General features: G+C 42.0%; 1 protein-coding gene across 2 annotated transcripts; it reads right to left on the reverse strand.

Moving 5' to 3' along the window:
* Positions 1-5276: 5276 nt before the first annotated feature.
* LOC100925541 (poly(U)-specific endoribonuclease) lies at positions 5277-18438 on the reverse strand. 2 transcript variants are annotated; one of them, XM_003772544.4, is made up of 7 exons: positions 18166-18438; positions 13380-13479; positions 12343-12454; positions 10992-11113; positions 8487-8599; positions 7643-7796; positions 5277-5877 (listed from the first exon to the last, which is right to left on the reverse strand). In XM_003772544.4, exons 1-7 carry the CDS (start codon positions 18174-18176, stop codon positions 5614-5616), a joined length of 876 nt encoding a protein of 291 aa, XP_003772592.1. In that variant the 5' UTR covers positions 18177-18438; the 3' UTR covers positions 5277-5613. The 2 variants fall into 2 exon arrangements, with proteins under 2 accessions (XP_003772592.1, XP_031796398.1); XM_031940538.1 differs by lacking the exon at positions 18166-18438 and having other exon boundaries at positions 13380-14384.
* Between the last annotated feature and the right edge of the window lie 1326 nt (positions 18439-19764).

Here is a 19764-nt window from a genome sequence, read left to right on the forward strand (position 1 = left end):
TAGCATTGTTCTTCATGGAACCTGAAGTGGAAACAGCAGCCAATTGGGAATCATGTAATAATTAATATATATAAATGTAAATAAAAGGAAAAAAACAAAGCTGTTGTGTGCTAACTAACCATTATCTCCAGATGGATCATCTTCTTTTTATAGCTCCTGTAGTGGAAGTCTTACATTATATTAATTATATTATATACTATATTACATTAATATATTTATGGAATAAAACAATAATATATATTGTTTTAATATATAATGCAATAATACATACTACATATAATACAATAAAATGCATATTATAATACAATAATATATTATATATTAATAATATATACAATAAAAAGATGATTGTACATGAAACTGAAAATCTACTTTGCAGTTTGCTATTCTATTCAAATATACAATAAAATTATATAAATTTCTTTTTTTCTACCCTTCCCCCATTAGACACAAATAAGTGTATATACATACATACACATATGCATATGTGTGTGTTTATATGTGTATGTATGTACAACTATTCTATACGGACTTCTATTTATCAATTCTTTCTCTGGATGCAGATAGCATCTTTCTTCATAGGTCCTTTATAATTAGAGTATTTAAAATAATCAAAATAACTTAAGTCATCCTTAAAACCATACAATGTTCTCTTGGTTCTGCTCATTTTGCCCTTCATTATTTCATGAAATTCTTTCTGCATTTTTCCAAGATCTTTGAGCTTAAAACTTGTTAAGTAGAGTAGTATTCCATCACAATCATATCTCACAACTTGTTTTCCATACTCCCGATTGATGGGCATGGGGTTCTTTTCCTTTTTCCCCAAACACTTTGGAAATACGCCTCGTAGTGGTATTACTGGATTAGTATAGGTAGTTTACAAATTCTTGGGGCATAATTCTAGCTTGTTCTCCAAAATGGTTGGATTAGTTCAGTTCCACCAACAATGTACTACATTTGTCACTTTCCTTTTCAATCATATTAGTCAATTGGTAGGTTTTTAATGAGATCTTAAAGTTGTTTTAACTTGCATTTCTGTAGACCAGGAGGTAAGAATCCATCCCAGGTTTTAAATCTTGCTCAACAACATCTCTCTCTCTCTCTCTCTCTCTCTCTCTCTCTCTCTCTCTCTTAAATTAATAGCAGAGCCATGCTTGGCAATACTATAAACTGGAATTCTAGTGACTGAACTTAGGACAGAAAAGAATGCCCCACAAGGAGACTAAAAGGTATTGGGAGAAAGATACCTGAGATAATGGTATAATAAGCTTTCCTCTGATGTGTATCTCAACTATTTATATCTCTAAGTAACCAAGATTCGGAGCTTAAGGGGTTTAATTATTTACATCATAGTTGATGTTATTAGGCTATAGGAATTTTAAAAGATTTTTTAAAAATTTAAAAGAAATTTTGTATCAAACCAATAAGCATTTGAAGTATATGTATTTGTCTCTCTGATTGATGAACTTCGAAGACGCCATAATCAGAATTTCTCTTCCTGGCCCCGGTATGTCGTCACATCCTTCATCTCGCTACAGGAGCTGGACTCCAACACATTTCTCTGATCAATAATGATTTAAGAGCATTTTTTTATATGACTATAAATTGTTTTGATTTCTTCTTTGGAAAACTGTTCATCTCCTTTGATCATTCATAAGTTGAGGAATAGCTCATTTTCTTAGAGATTTGACACATTTTTGATATGAGACTTTTGTAAGAGAGACTTGTCTATAAAAATTTACCCCCAGTTTTCTGCTTTCCTTCTGATCCTGGCTATACTTGTTTTATTTGTACAAAACTTTTTAAATTTAATGTAATCAAACTGTTTTCTAGCTTTTGTTTATAAATAAATTATTCACCTATCCATATATCTGATAAGTAATATATTCTGGGCTCTTCTAATTTTCTTGTAATGTCTCTTACGTAAAGAGATCATATGTCCATTTTGATCTTAAATTGGTAAATGTTGTAAGATATCAATCCTATGCCAAGTTTTTGCCACACTTTTCTAGTTTTCCCAACTGTTTTTTTTTTTTATCAAATGATGAATTCTTATCCCAAAATCTTAAGTCTTTATACTTGTTAAAAAGAGGTAATTATGTTTATTTGCTGCTGTAACTTGTAAATCTACTCTGTTCCATTAATTCACCTTTCTTCTTCTTGGCCAGCACCAGATAGTTTTGATAATTACTGCTTTATAATATAATTTAGAATTTGGTGATGCTAAGCCTTCTTCCTTTATGGTTTTTTTTTTTTTTTGTTGTTGTTGTTATTTCCTTTTATATTCTTGCCTTTTTGTTTTTCCAAATGAATTTTGTTATTTTTTCTAATTCACTAAAATAACATTTTAGTCATTTAGTTGGAGTCGTATACCGGACCGTCCATGTTGCACTATTCTAGATTGCCAGGGCCATACATACCAGATTGCCAGTTTTAGGGATACACATGAAGATGAGCCGATCTTAAGGTGCTAAACAGCCTTTCTTTATTGGTAATCTCAGCAGGGGTTAGCAGGGAGCAAGAGCAAGTGTGTATATGTCTCTGCATCCTTCTCTGCCTAAGGACTCAAAGCTGGTTATTTATATTCACTGTCCCCTGGGATTACTCCGTACCTAGCCCACTCAGTACTGCGTAGGTGGATCCACAAAAGGAGACCCCTGGAGTTAGTGCTTCCTCCTAAGAAGAGATCTAGCAAGAGGACACACCCCTCCTCATCCCAAGGAACCTTTCACCTGTTAAAAGACAACCTTCTGCCTCAGAGGCCAAGCCTTTTTTTTACCTCCTGACCCCATTCTACCAGCTGATATGGCATCCATGGCAATTCTCAGAAAAGGAGAAACGTCCCTAACAGACATTTTCAATTAGCATTGAATAAATTAGTTTGGGTAAAAAAAAGTCACTTTTATTATAATTGGCACTGATTTCCCATGAGCAATTAATATTTCTCGAATTATTTAGATCTGATTTTACTTGAATAAAAAGGGTTTGGTTTTGGTTTTGTTTTTCAAGGATCAATGTTGAAAAATTATCCTTGCATTTGTTTTGAAAATAAAAAACTTCAATTAAAAAAAGAAATTTAAAAATATCAGGAAAAATTTTTTTTTGTATCGTGACAAATAAAAGGGTTCAAGAGACATAGTTTCTGGATAACAATCATTTTATTAATAAAGCCAGTAGATTAATAATAAAAGAATGATCATTTGGCCATCTCTCTTAGACTAAAGGCAATTATGACAGTTTATATACCCTTCCCAAAGGGTAGGTAGTTCAAAGAAGGGCTGTAAGAGTCTCATCGTGTCACTTTTGCACATACACATTATTTCAGGTCAAACTCAGCCTTGGGGTATTTAGATAAAAGAATCTGTCTCCACCCAAGCTTGAGCAGAACAAAATGAGTTTCTCCATCTTAGATTAATTTCCTTGTAAGGTTGTCTGGGGTTGGACCAAGCAGAGGAGGGTTAATGTAATTTCCTTAGCAGTAGTGTCCTTCAAATGCCTGACCTTTTAAAACTCAGGAATTTAGTGGAAGAGGAGAGTCTCTGAATCTCCCTAAGATATTGGTTATCCATTATCATTTCTTTTTCATTTTCTTTTCTTTTTTCTTTTTTCTTTTTTTTTAGCAGATGTACTTTCAGGTATTTCATACTATCTAGAGTTATTTTAAATCAAGGTATCTTTTCCTATCCTTACAGAATTTTATTTGTGACATATAGGAATGCTGATAATTCTTGTGGATTTACTTTATATCCTGCTACTTCACTAATATTGTTTCGACTAACTTTTTAGTTGTCTTTGGATTTTTCCAAATATATCATCATATCATCTGCAAAAAGAGATAGTTTTATTACCTCATTTCCTATTCTGATTTCTTCTATTTCTTTTTCTTCTTTTATTGCTATTGCAAAGTAAAGTTCTTTGGTTTGGGGTTTTTTGTTTGTTGTTTGTTGTTGTTGTTTATCATCTCAACAACCCAAATGTTGCTTCCAGAATAAGATGTTTTACAGAGTCTATCAGGTTGCACGTGGGAGAATGACCATCCCTATCATGGATACTCAGATAGGAATACTTTGAGATGATAAACCTGTTCATAAAATTTTCATCTCTTTCTTGGGTGAATACATGGATATGAATAACATATCGGTTGATTGAGATGCTCCATAGGGTACCAGATAAATACAGACTTGCCTTGTCAGACCTCGGATTTCTGGGAAATGATAAAAAAAAAAAAGACAGGTTTAGAGAAATCTGGGAAGACTTGCATGAAGGGAGGGAGAACTGGGAGAACCATTTATACCATGACAACTACACTGTAAGGAAACACCCCATTGAAAAGGCAGCAGTCAACTACAATGACAGAGGACCCGATATAACAGGTCACAACCTGCTGACCTGGCCGGGATGGGACGGATCACACCTGCAGAACAAGTCGGACATTTCCAGATGGGGCCAACATAGCAATTTGTTTTGCTTGACTAGTCATATTTGTTATGAGGGTTTGGGGTATGTTTTCGGTTCCTTTTTAATTGCAGAGTGTGGGGAGGAAGAAAAAGAACAGAAGTGCCAAAAAAGGAAAAAAAAAAAAAAAACAGGCTCATTGAAGCCTTTTTTTTTTTTTTTTTTTTATGCACGGAAGAAAACAGGAGGCACCATCAGAACAGCTTTGAAAGGCTTATGTTGAATTTATTGTAGATTTTTTTTTTTTTTTAAAGCAAAGTGTACCTGAGAGTTTCGTGGACAATCTTTTTCTATTGGATTGCATATGGAAGAGCTAGACCCAACTCTGCCCTCCCACTGGACAGTGTCTTAAAAGCTTTGTCTGAAGGCAGTCCTTAGAGGACATTGGTCTAAGCAGAATTTTGCCAATGCTAGAGGAGGGGACTTGGACCAGGAACCCAGGCTCTACTTTTAACTTGCCATGTGCTCTTGGGGTATTTGACCTCTCTGGGTCTCAATTCCAACTGTAAAATGAAGAGGTTGAACAGGTGGCCACTAGGGCTCTTTCTGCTCTGTCCCTCCATGAGAGTCTTTCCTCCAAAAGTTGGCAAGAACTATCTCCAAGTAAGCTCCAGAAAGGATGAAGCAGGAAAAATCATACCAACTAGCATTGGGAACAGGGGATGTCAGAGGTGGAAGGGGGCTTAGAACAGGGGATGTCAGGGCTGGGAGGGAGCTTAGAACAGGGGATGTCAGAGCTGGGAGGGAGCTTAGAACAGGGGATGTCAGGGCTGGGAGGGAGCTTAGAACAGGGGATGTCAGAGCTGGGAGGGAGCTTAGAACAGGGGATGTCAGATCTGGGAGGGAGCTTAGAAGAGGGGATGTCAGGGCTGGGAGGGGGTTTAGAACAGGGAATGTTAGGGCTGGGAGAAGGCTTAGAACAGAAATTTTCAGATGAGAATAGTTCTGTTTTTACAAGTGGAGATTAGCCCTCATTTGTCCAAGGAGACACAGGTACAAAGGAGAGAACAGAAACCAGGACTCCCGTCTTCCCGTTCCATCACACAGTAGCAGGAGGCCCTCTGGAATGAATGACTTCTCCAGGAAGGCTCTGCACAGGCCCTGGCCCCTACTCAGGCCCCCGGCCCCCTCTCAGGCCCCAGCCCCCCCCCCCCAGTCTCAGTACAGGTCCTCATTGTTGCTGCTGAGCAGGATGGGGTAGGCGGAACCGATGTGCTGACCGTGGCGGCAGACCACAACCTGCAGCTCGTACTCCTCGATGCGGACGAGCTCCCGAGTGACCTTTTCTTGGGACTGCAGGAACACGACAGTGAAGAGGGCGAATTCAAACTCAGGGCTCACGCCCAAGAAGGTGCTGCCCACGGGTTTCACCAAACCCTTCCAGCTGAACTGAAGGTTCAACACCTGGTCATCTTCATCAGGCTGGGGTCAAGAGAGTAGGAAATGTTAGGAGTCCCTCCCAGCCCTGATAGTCCACGTCCAGCCCAAACAGCCAATGTTCTAAAGTCCCTTCCCCTTCTAAGCCCCTTCAGGTGCATGCCAAAGGAGCCAATCCAATGTGGTTTTCTCTGCTACAAAAAAGCTGGGTGGTGCAGTGGGTAGAGCACCAACTCAGAAGTCAGGAGAACCTGAGTTCAAATTTGACCTCAGACACTTCACACTTCCTGGCTGTGGGACCCTGGGCAAGTCACTTAGGAAAAGGCTCTATAAGCTTTCTGTGGGGACTGTGTTGGGGAAGCACTAAAGAAAAAACAAAGGCATCAGTAAAACATTAAAAACGACTCATGGAGTTCAGCTAAGATGTTTCCTCCATGGGTAGGTACCTCGTCCAGTTGCCCAGGGAGCTGGGGCTGCACCAGTGTGATTTTCCCTCCAAGCCTCAGTCAGCCCCCTCTCAAAAATGGGGACAACTGTCCCCACCTGCCCCCTCCATGGGGTTCTGGGAACAACCAATGCACTTAGAGTGCACCTGAAAATACCGTGGGAGGCAGAAGAGCGGCCCACAGAGAGCCCCTCGGGCAATCCTTGGGTGAGCCTCTATCTCAGCCCCGCTGGGGCCAGTGGGAGCTGGGAGCTGTCCAGCCAGCCTCCAAATAAATTTGTGGGTGTGGCGGATGGAGGCGTGGGGGAGCGGGGAAAACTGGGGGAGCCACGACCCCTGGAGGCCAAAGGCGGCCTCACGCCTCCAGCCTGAACCGGCTGATCAACAACATCTGTTTGAAGCCTTCACCTCGATTCAATCCAACCAGCATTTATTAAGCACCTGCTGTGCGCCAGGTATCAGGATTGCCCTCAAGGAGTTTTATGTTGGAGGTTACGTCATAATAATGATGACAGCTGATGTTTTTATAGGTTCTGACATTGGCAAAGCATTTCACAGTCAGAATCTCGGAGGATCTTCCCCACAATCCTATGGGAGGGGCACCCGAACTGACTCTGGAGGGAAGCTAAGGAAAGGGTAAGGACACAGAATCCTCGGTTCAAGAGACAACGGGGGAGGAGGGGAGGGGAGAAAGGGGGAAGGGAGGCTGAGCTTTGGCAGAAATCAGTTTGGTATAGGGTATTCCTTCAAGGGAGAGGGAACAACTGATGGAGAAGAGAGAGAGCAGGAAGAGCAAGGGAGCCAGAGAAGAGGAGGATGGGAGAGAGGAAAGAGGGAGAATGAGAGAGATGAGGAAAGAGGAAAGGGGGAGGAGGGAGAGGAGATAAGGATGTAGGGAGAAATAGAAGGAAGATGAAGGAAGAGAAAGGAGGGAGCGTAGGAGGAGATAGAAAGAAACAGAAAAAGGAAAGGGAAAATAAGAGATGAGGAAAGATGAAAGGAGGAGTGAGAGAAGGAAAGAAGAATATAAGAAGAAAGAGGAGGAAGATGAAGAAAAAAAGAGGGAGCATGGAAGAGAAAGGAGAGGAAGAAAAAGAAAAAAGGAAAGAGGGAAAACAAGAAAGAGGAAAGAGGAAAGGAGGAGAGAGAAGAAAATAAGGATGTAGGAAGAAAGAGGAAGATGAAGAAAAAGAAAGGAGGGAGCACAAAAGAGAGAGGAAAAAACAGAAAAAAGGAAAGGGGGAATAGAAAGGGGATAAGGGAGGAGAATGAGAGCAGCACAAAAAGTGGGATGGAGAGGAAGGAGGAAAGAAAGAAGGCAGAGGGAGGATGACTCCCCCCTCCCTCAGTCCCCAGGCTGCTCACCCGGCTCTTGTGCTTCCTGGCCACATAGCCTTTGTAATCGATATTTCCCCGCTTCTCCTGCAGGTAGAACTGGACCCAATTATGGAAGCCCAGGATATCCCGTCCTCGCCGCGTTTCACCCACAAACACGTGCTCAAAACCACAAGAATCAGGCCTGTGTTAATCACAGAGAACAGGTAAGGTTCTCCAGCTTATCCCAGGGGAGCTGGATGGTGCACTGGTTAGAGCACTGGATTTGGACAGAAAACCCTAAATTCAAATCTGACCTCCGATACTTACTGGCTGTGGAGCCCTGGGGACGCTACTTAATAGTCGCCTGCCTCAGTTTCCTCCTCTGTAAAGTGAGGAGAATAATAGCACCTCCTTCACAGGTTATTGTGAGGATCAAATGAGATAAGCACATAACAGGTGCTTAATAAATACCTGTTTACTTCCTTCCTCCTTGGTGAGACACCATCCTTAGAGGCCAGCTAGTCCAGTTCCCTTCATTTTACAGGGGGGGAAACTGAGGCAGGAAGGGATTATAGCTACTCTTTCAAGGTCCTACAGCTTGTAAGTGTATGAACTTGGATTTGAACTCGGCTCTTCCTGACTCCAGGCCAGGCACCCTCTCCCTCTGTGGCACTGAGCTAGTCAGAAGTCAGAGGATCCTGGTTGGGAGGGGCCACTGGCAAACCCCTTTATTTGATGGAGGAGACTGAGGACCCAAGAAGGGAAGGGACAGCTTTCCCAAAGGGGTGGTTAGGGGAGTTAGGGCTGGCTCCATGTCTATCCTGACCCCACCGGGGTCCCCCATCCCCAGAGACTTGGTCAGGAGCCCCAGGTTTCAGACTGGGCTGCAGACCCTTGGTGGCCCTCCCGAGTGTACAGCTGGAACCAGATTCTGTAGAGCTGAGCCTTGAAATCCGTCCGGCTGGGCTTGGACCAGTTTTTTCTCACCAGATACTGATGGGTGAGCTGGAAGAGAGGAAAGAGGTGGCAGGGGGGGCACTGGGAGGCGTCGGAGGCATTACTCATTCCATGGTATCGAGACCCATGACATGGAAGAAGCCCCTTTGGGGTGGGTTGGCCAAGTGGGGGAAACGGAGAACCTCACCGTGGATCCCAGCTCTGACACACTGGCTGGGACGTCCAACAAGGGACTCTGAACTGTCTCTTCATCTGTAAAATGGGCACAATAATACTTTTGGTACCGACTCACGGGACTATTGTGGGGAGGGAGCTTGGTGAGCCCCTTTGGCATGTTAGAAATGGGAGTTGTTATCGTTTTGAAGAGGTGGTTCATGGGTACCTACTCCCCCCAGCTCCCAGTGAACCTTCAAGCTGCCCCTTGCCTAAAGTCTCTGCTGCCGGGTGACAGGATAATAGTATGTCCCAGACGGAAGCTACAAGTAACCATCATTTTTGAAATAGGTGGAAACCCTGGCCAGACTTAGGGTTATTGATTTGGAGCTGAAGGACACCCTCAGGCTCATCGAGGCAGGAGGAAAGTGAGTTTAAGTGATGTTCCCCAAATTACACAGCTAGAAAGTATCTGAGGGAAGATTTGAACTCAGATCCACTGATTTCAAATCAAGTGCTCTTTCTACTCCCTTTCCAATGGTACCAATGCCCCCTTCAGCTCTTCCCTGCCCTGGGCATTGTCCACTCAAAGGCCGGACTCCTTCTAGGATCGCTGCCAGTGCTGCCCTGACCTATGGAACACAATTCTAATCCTACCAGGGGCCAACGGTAGAGCCAAGTCCTTAATTGGGCTCCAGAGAGATCTGAGTGCAAATACTGCTTCTCACATTTCATAGCTGAGTAAGCTGGGCAACAGCAAGTCACATCTGGAGAAGGAGGGGATGGGAATCTCTGATCTCTAAGGCCCCTTCCGGCTCTGAGAAATTCTACACTCCTCAGAGGCAGGTCTCATCCCGATTTCCCAAGTGCCTCGTGCCCAACAGGAATCATAACAATAATAAGCACTTGAAGAACATTTTATCATCTGCTGGCACCCTTACAAATATTATTTTATGTGATCTTCACAACAAGCCTGTGAAGCAGGTGCTATTATTATTACCCCTACTTAAATAATTTAATTATGAATTATTATAATTTGATAATAAATGCTAATTATTGTCCCTATTCCAATCATTTATAAATTACAACATAAAATTATTATAATTTTATTATGTATATATTATTATACCCATTTAAATAATTTAAAAATAAATTGTATAAGAAATTATATTAAATAAATTCTAGCTATTATTATCCCCATTTAAATAACTTATTTTAAAAATTATTGTGTGATAACTTGAAAACAAATGCTAACTGTTATTATATATAATAATTAAATAAATACTAGCTATCATTGTCCCCATTTAAATAATTTGATTTAAAAATTATTGTGTGATAACGTGAAAATAAATGCTAGCTATTATTATATATAATAATTATTATATATAATGATAATTTTATTTTAAATTGTGTGATAACAATATAAGTGCTACCTATTGTTATATATAATTAAATAAATGCTGTTATTGTCCCCATTTAAATAATTTAATTTTAAATGATTCTGTAATAACGTTGGCTATTTTTATATATAATTAAATAAATGCTAGCTATTATTGTCCCCATTTAAATAACTTATTTTAAAAATTATTGTGTGATAACTTGAAAACAAATGCTAACTGTTATTATATATAATAATTAAATAAACACTAGCTATCATTGTCCCCATTTAAATAATTTAATTTAAAAATTATTGTGTGATAACTTGAAAATAAATGCTAGCTATTATTATATATAATAATTATATATGATAATATATATAATTATTATATATAATGATAATTTTATTTTAAATTGTGTGATAACAATATAAGTGCTACCTATTGTTATATATAATTAAATAAATGCTGTTATTGTCCCCATTTAAATAATTTAATTTTAAATAATTCTGTAATAACGTTGGCTATTTTTATATATAATTAAATAAATGCTAGCTATTATTGTCCCCATTTAAATAATTGAATTTTAAATTATTATGTAATAACGATAATAAGTGCTAGTTATTGTTATATTTATTTTATAGACAAGTATATTGAGGCTGAGAGGAGTGAAGAGATTTGCTAGAAATCATACGGGTAGGAAATATCTAAAACAAGTTCTGAATTAGCGGTTTCTTGATTTGAGTCTAGCTTTTGTTCTATACAACCTGGACTCCTCAACTCTGAGTTCAGGAAACAGGAGGTGCTTAATGCAAGCTTAGGGAATATTTGCAAAAATGACTGTGACTTAAGTCAAAGGGAAAACTGAAGAGGAATGGGAAAGGGATGGGCCTCCGCTGCTCTCGTCTCACCTTCATCACCTCTGTCTCTAAGAGAGCATCCAGGAACAGGTTGTTTTCTGCTTCTTCCTCCGGGGTCACGACTTCTGCTATACCCGTTGACGTCTCGTAGTTATCCAAAAGGGAGATAAAAGCTAAAAACATGGAGATCATCTCAGTGGGGCAAAGAAGGCAAGGCAGGGAGCGCTCCATGAGCAAAGGAAAACAATCCCAGCCCCACCACCGAGCCGTGGACAAATAGCGCTTTCTGAGTCTGAGATTCCTCATCAGTGAAATGAGAACAAAAAATATCTTCCCAAGAGCATTACGAGGAGAAAACAAAAGGACTTTTGAAAGAAAAATCGAAAGCAACTGAACCACTTGAACTCAAGTTCCATTTTTCCAGCTATAAAAAAGGAAGGAAAATGATCCCTGCCTCATGATCCCTTTAGTCATGGGGCTAAATGAGATAACAGATTAAAAGTCTTTCAAAACTTAAAACTTCTGCATGCTGTGAGCCAGCAGGCCGGTATGTGGGAATCCTCTTCAAGTCTACTCAGAAGTTGACTAGGAGATAAGTGTGGAAATTAAAATTATCCCACTTATAATAAGAGAGACCGTGGCAGAGATCTGCGCCAATGGCACTTTATTAAAAGGCCCATGCTTCCCTTTAATGAAATAGACCTCAGATCTTTTGATCTGAGATGCCTCCTCCTCCTCCCAGGGCTCTATTTTTATAGGATTGGATGTCCAGTCATTGCAGGAAACAGCTAAACTAAATACAAAATAATTCCACTGAATTAACAAAATAATATGTCAGCAGGGTCACCCTTTGGGTGAAACAAGGATTATCTCCACATAAATGGACAGGCTTCTCCTTAATTTGGATAGGAGGAAATGGTACAAGCCATCACAGTCAGTGACCTAAGTGGTCCTAAGATGGTCATCCTTGGACAAAGCACAAAAATATTTTGTGGGACTTTCCGTGTAGTTGTGATCCCTGTCATGCTGGACTTAGTCACCATCACAGGGCAAAACATGGTGGGGACTTTAGCTAACTTCCTATAGTTTAGCAAGGGAATTTAGGATCTGTAGTTCATAGCTCTGGGGCCTTAAATAAGGAACTTTTTAAATAGCTTTTTATCGACAGAACATATGCATGGGTAATTTTTCAACATTGTCCCTTGCAATCACTTCTGTTCCAATTTTTCCCTTCCCTCCCTCTCCTAGATGGCAGGGAGTCTTATACATGTTAAACATGTTACAGTATAGGGCCTGCCAAGGAGGAAAACTACACATATAGGGCTGGTGATGCACCCAGTGCCCAAGGACCAGGCTAGCTAAGCTGGAAGTGCAGCCCACCAGGAGAGGCGGTGATTCTTACCTGCAAAGGTCTTGGTGCTTTGTAACCGGCCCTCGTTCACCCAGAGGAACAGAGCCTGAGAAGCATGGTCGGTGGTTCTGTGGACACCTTGGGGGACAAAGTCTGCCTTCCCCTAGGAGGGAAGGAAGGAATCAGAGAAGGGACAATAAGAGGGGCCATCTGATTATATACATTATAGATTATAGTATAGTATATATTATAGTATTATAGTATAATATAGTATAGTAAAGAAAGTAGGAAGATGTTTACAGTATATATACTAATATTATATATACTGCAAACATCTTCCTACTTTCTTTAATGGGTAATTTTCTTCCCTGAAAACAAAAGGGGCAATGAAGTGATTATCTTGGATGCCCTTTTGATTTCTAGATAATTTTTGATTCTATGACCCGAAGGTTTTAGAAACATTTGTTCTTCAAAAGAATAATAATTATGGGCAAGAAGCTCTGGGCAGAGATTTGCTCTCCCTACTGACGGCAAACCCAGGTCTACACCTGGGTGGGACAGCCAAAACTCTGCCTTTTGGCAGACGTTTAGAGGGCAGACAGCCCCTTTCAGAGGCAGTTCCTCCATCCATTCTTCCCATTTATATTGTGAGCATTTTGGAGAGGATGTGCGTTAGGTTTATGGAAGGAATAGTTTGTTATTTTTATTCATTTCAGTAAATGCCTTTGCTTTGTTAATTGTGTCAATCGGCTGATTATTGAAAGTGAATAAACTAGTAGGGGCTCAATCCCTAGTTTGAAGCATTGACTCGCAGAATCCCCTGAACCTGCAATAGTTGTTCACAGGGGGACAGCTGGGTTATCCCAGAGGGGATACTACACGGTCAGAGTGAGATAACAGGGCCTTAATGTGAGGGACAGTTTGAGGGTCAGTGGTGGAACAGAGAGAGCTTTCCACCGTCCCCTCTCATGGCGCTGGACGGAGAAGCCACCTCACCAGCAACAAAGTCCACAGGCAAGCGATTCTTGGCCAGCCCTGATTGGCTCCTCGTCAACCATCCCCTGCTCAGCCCACCTGGAAGTACCCACCTGCAGGGAAATGGCATAGTCTCGGCCAGGCCTGAAGCGGTTAACGTCGGCATCCCACAGTTGGTTGAAAAGTTTTGAGAGCTCATGATTTAAAACCAGCCTGCAAGTAAACCCAGGAGCAGATCTGTCCAGACCAAGCATTTGAGGTGTCAGGTGGGTGTCAGGCTCCCCTGGCTAGAAGGGTGGGTCTAGAGTCGGAAGAGCTGGGTTCAAATCATGGCTGTGCTGCTTACAATGACCTACTGAATTGGGTTGAAGTCAAAGAATGGAGGACGTTCTAGCAGAAGACTTATTGGAAAGCCCTGGTTCTAGGTCCAGACCTTGTTTCCTGTGAGTAGATTTAAACATTTGGAAAACAATGTTTCTCCCCATCTGAGATCCACCAAGGCCAGCACAAGGAGTTTAGTGGTGGGGAAGGAGTGTGGGAAGTCAGGAGAGAAACAGTTCCCTGGCCTCCATCCCAACCCTGCTACATACACACATTCCTCCTTAAGGATCCCTTTCATAAGCCCCCTCAATCTGTTCATTTATAGCCGACATTTTTATAGCACAGAATTCGACACTTCTGATCCTCACAACTCTGTGAAATGGGTCCTGTTATTATTGTTATTCATTATCTCTAAGGCTAGGGAAAGTTAAGTTTTTCCCAAGCTCCCTTAGCTAGTGTGTAAAGTAGGATCTGAATTGGGGTTTTCCTGACTCCATGTTTAATATTCTGGCTACCACACTGCTTTCAATGACACCTATTTTTTCTGTACTCCAGTTTCCCCCTCAGGAAAATAGGGATAGTAACAATAAGTCATTTCCTTTCTTTGGGTCTCTACTTCATAGTCTGTAGGTATGTACAATAAGAGCTGGACTAGCTTCTTTCAAATATCCCTGAAGCCTGAGTTTTTATTTTATAGCAGGTAATTATGACATTTATTCTTAATAAAGTAATACTGTCTCCCTGTTTTTAGGCAACTAGTAGATTAGGACCTAGAATCAGGAAAACCTGATTTCAAATCTAGCTTCAGACATTTACCGACTGCGTGACCCTGGGCAAAGCACCTTAAATCTGTCTGCCTCTATTTCCTCTCCTGTAAAATGGGGATAATGATAGCGCCTACCTTTCAGGACCATTGTAAAAATGAAAGGAGATAATTTGTGCCGGGCACATAGTAGGTGCTCTATACATACTCTCTTCCCTTCCCCTGCATATGATAGTATATGACCTGCTGAGAGGGAAGTCTGAGCTTATGGAACATGGAAGTAGGGGGTAGCCTAGACACGGGTCCTCCCCAAACACCCAAAGATTCCATGAACAGCTCACTTCTCTGGGACTGTTTCCTGCTCACATGGAAAATGAGGGGCTTGAAATACATACTCTCCAAACAATTTGGAAGTGTGCCCAAAGGACTATGGAACAGTGGGTGCCTTTGTCCCAGCATGCCATTACTGGGTCTGTAGCACAAGGAAATCATAAAAAAAAAAAGAAAAGGACCCCCATGGGCAAAATCTTTGTGGCAGCTCTTTTTGTGGTGGCAAAGAATTGGAAAATGAGCGGATGCCCATCAGTTGGGGAATGGCTGAGCAAGTTGTGGCAATGAAGGTCATGGAATATTATTGTTTTATATAAATGATGAACAAGCTGATTTTAGAAAGGCCTGGAGAGATTTACATGAACAGATGCTGAGCGAAACAAGCAGAACCAGGAATACATTCTACACAGCAACAGCAACAATGTGCTATGATCACCTATGAAAGCCTTGGTTCTTCTCAGCAGTTCAGTGATGCAAGGCAATTTCCATACACTTTGGATAGAAAATGCCATTTGCAACCAAAAAAAGAACTATGGAGATTGAATGTAAATCAACACATGTTATATTCACTTCTTCTTAAAATTTTTTTTCTCTCTCGTTGGTTTTTCCTCTCATGGTGTTCTGATTTTTCTCTCCCAACATGATTAATAATGTGTATTTTAAAAGTTAATATACATGTATAAGAAAAAAAAAATACATACTCTTCAAATTCCCTCCTAGCCCTGACTTTTCATGTTCTAAGGCCTTTCCCAACACTGACTTTCCAATTGGTGCCCTTCCTAACTCTAACCTTCCGTGTTCTAAACTCCCTCCTAGCTCTGACCTTTCCTGTTCTTAGATGCTGAGGCAAACAGATTCAAGATTCTGGTGGTTTAACGGAGCTGGAAGGCTATTACTAAGGAACCCACAGTCTGCCATGACCAATGCATTGCCTAACTTTTTTTTAAATTTTGCTTTTTTTAAAAAAAAATTATAGCTTTTTATTTACAAGATATCTGCAAGGGTAATTTTTCAGCATGGACAATTGCAAGACCTTTTGTTCCAACTTTTCCCCTCCTCTCCCCCACCCCCTTCCCCCAGATGGCAGGTTGCCCAATACATGTTAAATATGTTAAAGTATAAGTTAAATACAATATATGTATACATGTCCATACAGTTAATTTGCTGCACGAGAAGAATCAGACTCTGAAATAGTGTACAATTAGCCTGTGAAGGAAATCAAAAATGCAGGTGGACAAAAATAGAAGGATTGGGAATTCTATGTAGTGGTTCATAGTCATCTCCCAGAGTTCTTTCTCTGGGCGTAGCTGGTTCAGTTCATTACTGCTCCATTGGAACTGATTTGGTTGATCTCACTGCTGAGGATGGCCTGTTCCATCAGAACTGATCATCATATAGTATTGTTGTTGAAGTAAATAATGATCTCCTGGTCCTGCTCATTTCACTCAGCATCACTTCGTGTAAGTCTCTCCAGGTCTTTCTGAAATCATCCTGTTGGTCATTTCTTACAGAGCAATAATATTCCATAATATTCATATACCACAATTTATTCAGCCATTCTCCAATTGATGGGCATCCATTCAGTTTCCAGTTTCTGGCCACTACAAAAAGGGCTGCCACAAACATTCGTGCACATACAGGTCCCTTTCCCTTCTTTAGTATCTCTTTGGGATATAAGCCCAGTAGTAACACTGCTGGCTCAAAGGGGATGCAGTTTGATAGCAATGCATAATCTAATTGCTTAATTCTGCTGAGTGTTGGAAGAAAGGCTTCAGTTTGAGGGCAGGGGACACTGGGAAGCTGGCAATAACAAAGACTTTCATTTAAAGCATCTACAAGTTTCCAAGGGGGCAAGAGGCCATGGGAAATAATTTCACCTGGAAGCAGGGGTGGGGTGGGGTTAGTGCCTTTGTAACTCTAAATAACTGGTTTAGAGTTCGAGGAACCCTATCCCTTATGTACATTTGATTATTTGTTCTTGCTATTGTTATATTTGTACTTAAAGGAATTTTTAAAAGCCCAGCACAAAAGAGGCAGGCCCAGTTCCTGATTCAAGTGGGGTTCTAGAAGGCCCAGGCTGTTTGGGACTAGTGTTCAGCACCCGATGTTGAAAGGAGTGAGAAAAGGGCCAGAGTTCTCCTCTCCTATGTAGCATGTCCCAGGATGCAAGGGCTCTGGGCAGGGGTCCTATATCCCCAGTTCCCTTTTTCCTACTATCAAATACCCAGCAGACCGGCCCCACCTAGCAGCCAGTGCTAGCACAGGGGGAAACCAAGTCCCTTCCCAGCCCCAGAACTAGTCCAACGGGTACCACCCAGAAAAAGGGCCCAGGTCCCAGTTCTGCAAAATCACACGGGGGCTTTCAATGGGTCTGGACCTATGTGCTGTGTGCCAAGGGGCTATTTACTAGCATTTCAATCTTTGAGAGAGCTGCTCCAGAGAGGAGGGCACCTGGAGCCTCAGAAGCTGACTAGTCCAACATCCTCATTTTACAAATGAGGAAACTGAGACCCCGGGAAAGATAAGTGACTTACCTAACATGGAGAAAACTAAATGATGACCTGACTGAAGTCCGGTCCTGCCAGGACCCATTCCCCAAACTTGCTCTCCACCCCCTGGGCTGGGGTAGAGCAGTCTCTCTCACCCTTCAAGGCCCAGCAAATGCCGCCTCCTCCACTAAGGCCTCCCTGCTTTCCCCTGTGCCCCCATCCTTCTCCTTCCCTCCCACCTCTTTCATACAGGGAGGAGGTAGCAATAATCCTAAGGCTATCCTACCTGGGGAATGCCACAATTTATTGGTCTGTAATAACAGAGAATTCAATAGTGGGGGGAATTCAGCGATGGGGTGCAAGCCCACCCCAAAGCCCCAAAATTCAATACTCCTCAACTCCACCTCTAAGAGCACCCCACAAGTCTCCCCCTAAGCCATCCAATTCAATAATGGGTGCAACCACTTCTCAGTTTTCCCTCTGAGCCACAAAATGAGCACAGCAGGACTTGAAGAACCTGTTCTTTGTTTCTTTTTCCAATAAAACTTATCTTCTGGCTCCCGTACTCTGTTAATTTCCTTGGAACTTAGCCCGTCAGTCAGCAAACTGAGGATTTACAAAAGATCAGGCTAGAGAGATGGGGAACACAGACAAAGATGGCCTGAACTTTCTGGCCGGAGAGAAAGCTGAGGATCCAAGGGTCCAGGGCACCCTTCTGTAAGGAGGGTTCCACAGGGTAACTGGGGAGGGGCTGGAGAAAGGAAGGAGGGATAAAGAGAGGGAGGGGCAGAGAGTTTAGAGGGGAGTCCAGGACGGGGTGCCCAGAGGCTGATTAGGTTTTAGGGAGATTTAATAAGGAGTTGGGGGGAAGGAGGTAAGCAAGGGGCTGACCACCGTGGGGGGAGCTCCGATCCTGCCTCTAAGGGAAGCCCTTCCTTTCCCAGGGAGGTGTGAGGAGGTCTCGGCTCCCCTCGCCCCTGGCCCTGGCCCTCTTACCCGCTCGCCATGCCGGCCAAAGCCAAAGGAGCCTCCCGGGAGGAGCAGGTTACCCGAAGCCACTTAGGTCAGTTTGCCCAGGAGGGAGCTGAGTCCCCTGCCCCACAAGGTCCAATCAGAAGCCACAGAACGGACCAAGAGCCAATGCCTTAGTGCCCCGTCTGCCAGTCCGCTCCCTCCGGCACGGGGACAGGTACAGAGGCAAAGGGAACGCCTCCAAACAGCACAGGGAATCCGCCCGGGCTCCCACCCTGGGCACTGGGCAGCGAGCACTCTGTGGCGAGGGCTAACTGGGCAGAGACTTAAGGGAGAAGGCAGAGGGGGGAGAAAGCCCTCTGGTACTAAAGGCAAAAAGGGGGATTCTGGAGACTTAAGGACGCCCTTCCCTCACTCCCTCCATCCCCCAGCCTGCCTTTCATTGCTCCTCTGGCTCTGCAAGTCATTACTATTATTAATATATTATTTATTATATATCTAAATTATATTATAAATTATATTAATAATTATTATTATTACTAATAATTAAGAAAAAAATCTCTTACCAAGAACTCCACTGATCCCTGATGAATACAGGAAAGGTTTCTTCCCCATTCTTGCGAGAATGGCTGCCTAGGTGAGCAGACACACCTCTGGGACTCCAAAAGCAGCATTTTATTTCCTGTCCTGAAGCACAAATCCCTCCAGATTCCCCAGTATTTGCAAGTTACATGAATCTCCACCCCTCATTCCCTGCTCCTCAGGCGCTCCCATTCTAATAGAGGAAGGTAACAGAGGAGGACTAAGGTCGAAGAACAAGATTCTTTCCCAATCTCAGGCCGCCACTCCTGATGACCAAAGTCAGTCCCTGACTCCAAGAAGTTTACGTTCTTTTGGGGGGAAAGATAATCGCCACCTTTGATTCTTCTTCCATGTCCTGTGTGTTTCCGGTTTCTAATTTAAGTTCCATTTCTTCAATTTGATTTTCATAACCCTGGAGACCAAAATGCCCCTCCATTTCTCGTAAAACAGAACCACTACTGCTCTGATTTTTCTTATAGCAATTGCCCTTTGCATCCATTATTCCATTTAGTAGCCAAGAAAGGCCACTGAGGCACAATGATCAACCCCACCCCCTTACCTTTGTGAGGGATAGAAAATCCTATCCAAAAATGACTACTCAGAGACCTCTCGAAGTAAAAAGCAGAAAAGTTGTTTAATTAATTCTCATGAGAATGAGTAATTTCACTGTGAGGAGAGAAAGAGAGAGAGCTCACGATAGAAGGGCTAAAGAAGGGGACAAGGTATACAGTTTTTATAGGGTTTAGATACAAAGGATTACATCATGAGTTGGAGAACATTAAGAGAGAGGTGTCCCCCCCACACACACCTTAATTGGATGTTATTCGTGCCCAAAACAGCAGATTCTTAGTTCTGGGAGGAACCATACATCAGGCAACTAATTGTCCAGATGTTGGTAACTTGAACAGCGATAAATGTCATCATTTGAGGTTAAATACATATGTCTAAAATCTTTTTTTTTTTTTATTTTTTTTTATTTTTTTATTTAATAGCCTTTAATTTACAGGATATATACATGGGTAACTTTACAGCATTAACAAT

The sequence above is a fragment of the Sarcophilus harrisii genome, chromosome 5, assembly GCF_902635505.1.
Source record: "Sarcophilus harrisii chromosome 5, mSarHar1.11, whole genome shotgun sequence".
NCBI classification, from domain to species: Eukaryota; Metazoa; Chordata; class Mammalia; order Dasyuromorphia; family Dasyuridae; genus Sarcophilus; species Sarcophilus harrisii.

Bases quoted from the DNA above. Each gene is read 5' to 3' on its own strand.
- LOC100925541 (XM_031940538.1), bottom strand. From the start codon at position 13,520: ATGCTTGGTCTGGACAGATCTGCTCCTGGGTTTACTTGCAGGCTGGTT. The intron at 11,114-12,342 runs GTAAGAATCACC...CCATGTTTTTAG, and splicing joins AAGCACCAAGACCTTTGCAG to CTTTTATCTCCCTTTTGGAT. The intron at 8,600-10,991 runs GTGAGACGAGAG...CCTCTCTTCCAG, and splicing joins TAGAGACAGAGGTGATGAAG to CTCACCCATCAGTATCTGGT.